The sequence below is a fragment of the Oculina patagonica genome, chromosome 12 (assembly GCF_052425735.1).
Source record: "Oculina patagonica isolate OP01 chromosome 12, crgOcupat, whole genome shotgun sequence".
Taxonomy (NCBI): Eukaryota; Metazoa; Cnidaria; class Anthozoa; order Scleractinia; family Oculinidae; genus Oculina; species Oculina patagonica.
The window spans coordinates 20,090,161-20,093,498 of NC_135769.1; the positions used below are offsets into that span (position 1 = coordinate 20,090,161).

The window sequence follows — 3,338 nt, forward strand, 5'->3', positions numbered from 1 at the left end:
CACTCACACCAGTGACATTTACTTCTTGGTTTCATTTAAATTAGCTATAAGCCGGATAGTTTAAGATTCGCGTATAAATTTGAATTCTATATTTCCTGTTGACAAAGGAATCTGAAAAAGCGAGTTTTGGAATACATTACTACCTTCGTTTCCTGAAAATCATCACTTTACCATTTTAAGGAACCATTTAAATCAGCCAAAGTGATCTAGTTTGTTTGTCTGTGGCGCTTAGAACGGAAACGATGTTTATGTGATACGCTTGGTGTGTTAAAGAACCTGGACGAATATGACGAAGAAATCATTTTGTGAACTGTTGCTGCAGTACTACCCCAGAATATCAGAATATGAAGATCTTCACTCGACGTTCGTCGCAAATTGTGTCTTCAACAATTTTCTATGCTATACCGCCATCATGTTAAACATTGTAACAATTCACGCCATAAGAAAAACTTCGTCGTTGCCAAAGACTTTAAAAACATTGCTCCTGAGTCTTGCTGTTTCTGATGTTGGTGTTGGTTTATTGGGTCAACCATTTTATACCGCACTTCTGGCCATGTGGTTACAAGAAAACGATCCTGGCTGTAACACCTATAAGGTTTTTAGTGTCATTGCAAATTGTTTGTCCGCAGCTTCGTTCTTTGGTGTTGTGGCTGTAAGTGTAGACAGGTTCTTAGCTATTCATCTTCATCTCAGATATCAGGAACTTGTGACTCACAAGCGTGTTGTTGCTGTGGTGATCTCAATATGGGTGTTAAGTCCGTTTTTGTCTTTGATGGCGTTGTGGATACCGCCTGGTACTCGCACGCTATTTGTCTGCATCGGTGATGTTGTTGGTCTCGTTGTTACAACAGTGGTTTACATCAGGATTTATTTAGCTGTAAAACGCCACAAGAATCAGATTCAGGCCCTGCAAGTACAACAAGTAGCACAGACTGACGAAATGACAAATTTCGCAAGCCTCGTTAAATCTGCAGTCGGGTTATTTTACGTATATCTCGTGTTTTTGATTTGTTATTTGCCAATCTTTATCTGTTTTGCCGCCCTCCAAATAAACGGTCCGAGTATCGCTTCGCAGAGGCTTTTGCTTTTTTCAGTGACTCTCGTTTTTCTTAATTCATCTTTGAACCCTGTAATTTACTGTTGGAAGATGAGACACATTCGACACGCTATCATGGACATACCGCGGAACATGTCTTGGCTCAGAAATCGCACATCGCACTAATCGCAGGACCGGCCATGCTATGCCAGAATTCTCGACATTCAGTGTTGTCGTTGCTGATAAAAACCTTTTATATATACTGAACAAGGACCGCGAGCAGTCTGAACATGAGCCGCATGAGGACAAACGACAGCGTATTAAAATTAAGTAAAATATACTGAAGAAATATATATATATATACTAGGATGGAATTTTTATAGCTTTGTGATTTCTTGAACACACTAAATAACAGACATTTAGAATGAATTAATTCCATATGCCAGAGGAACAAGAACATGTACGTTGACCTTTTTTAAATTAAAAAGTTTTACTCGTAGTGTTATTTATTGTCTTTTCAAAAATAGAATGTGGAAGCTGAAAGTGCGGAGCGCGTACGCGTTGGATTTGTTGTTCACTATTTAGCCATGACAGGGAAAAGGGGAACTAGAATCGTATTTGACAACTTTTGCAGGTTTTCATCGATTAGCATATAAACGCTTTTTATTTATACCCATGTGGTGTTCTCTATATTTTTGGCTACTTTACAAAATTTCCGAGAAATGCTTTCTGTAAACAACTTTTAGATGTAATATTTTCGATCAGTTTCCAAAAGCCTTATGATATTCGATCCGAAGTTCTATTATAAAGATATTTTTTCTTATCAAAATATAACAAATTCGTCGCCTGTTTAAAAAACAGTTTTCTTTAAGTCTCTATTCTGTCAGTGAGGTGCAAATGGTCTTATTAGAATCTTCTTCAATTCTCATTTAATTTAATTTTACTCCACGCTCATAATGTCCTTCAAAACACCTGAGCAGTTTTGTCTTTTTCAACAAAGAGCACAAATCACTTTTAAGCAAATAACGAATTTCCGGCGACAAGAACGAACGAGGGAAAGAGCGTGCTTTGAATTTTAAATCTATTATATTCCTCGGTGTACAATTATCGACTTCGTCACGTAATAATTTAACAAACTGCAACGAAGAGCTAAGAATGATAGTTTTTATTAAACAATTTCAATGACAATTCTAAGTGCTTTCCAAAGAAACAAGTTGAGAATATTGATATCAACTGGCTTTACGTGACGTTTCCAGCGCTTAACTTCCCATCGGCTACATTTTAACTTTAGTTCTTATTCATTTATTACATTTTTCCCACTCTTAATCCTCGAATGTTCGGGAATACCCGGTCAACCTGACACTAATAATTTTTTGAAACAACAAAAAGGAAGAAATAGGGCTTAATCTTGTTTGACCGACGTTGCCAAGATTACCGGCCATTAACATATATATAAAAACCTTTTCGATAACTCCCCGATTGTTTAATAAAACTGAGAATGACGAGAGCAGTCTTGGTTTTGACAGTTTTTGAAGTGCTCCTGGTATTATTTCTTAACTTAATTCATTCTTTTCTGTTCTACAGTTTCATTTTTTCGATCCGCTGACAAAGAGCGTGATTTGTTTTCTTGGCGAACATCCAGAATACTGGAATACTTTACTGACTTCTGTAATTGAGGAATATCGCTTTAGTAGGTAGAAGAACCATTTTACTAAGTACTTCCTGGCGCCCTGTAAGGGAACCATCTTAGCTTCAGCTTCCTAAGTAAATTTATATGACAAGCACTTGCTGCCTTAAAGAAATCTGAGTGAGTCGATATCATGAATAAGTCATCTTGTAAATTGATGCTGCAGTACTACCCCGAAATCTCCGATGCTGAAGACTTTCATTCAACTTACATTGCTAATTGTGTCTTTAACAATTTGTTATCCTATGTCGCCATCATGTTGAACATTGTAACAATCCATGTTATAAGAAAAACTTCGTCGTTGCCGAAAACTTTAAAAACATTGCCCCTGAGTCTTGCTGTTTCTGATGTTGGTGTTGGTTTATTGGTTCAGCCATTTTACACCTCACTTCTGATCACGTGTGTACTGTCGTAAATTGTAATAACGTCGTGAATTGTAATACCTGTCGTAAATTGTAGTAACAGTTGTCGTGAATTGTAATACCTGTCGTAAATTGTAATAACAGTTGTCGTAAATTGTAACAAGAGCTCTTAGAGCTTACAACTGCGCTGGTCTCGTGAGCACTTTAGGGGAGCCATGTGGGGGGAACAAAAAATGCACCCCCCTCCCCTTAT

General features: G+C 37.3%; 1 protein-coding gene across 1 annotated transcript; it reads left to right on the top strand.

Annotated features, from left to right (window-relative positions):
* The first annotated feature begins 286 nt into the window (after positions 1 to 286).
* Positions 287 to 1,222, top strand: LOC144633119 (adenosine receptor A2a-like). The gene has a single exon (XM_078491909.1). The coding sequence runs from the start codon at positions 287 to 289 to the stop codon at positions 1,220 to 1,222; it is 936 nt and encodes a 311-aa protein (XP_078348035.1).
* The last annotated feature ends 2,116 nt before the right edge of the window (positions 1,223 to 3,338 follow it).

Coding starts and splice junctions, on each gene's coding strand:
- LOC144633119 (XM_078491909.1), top strand. CDS start 287: ATGACGAAGAAATCATTTTGTGAACTGTTGCTGCAGTACTACCCCAGA.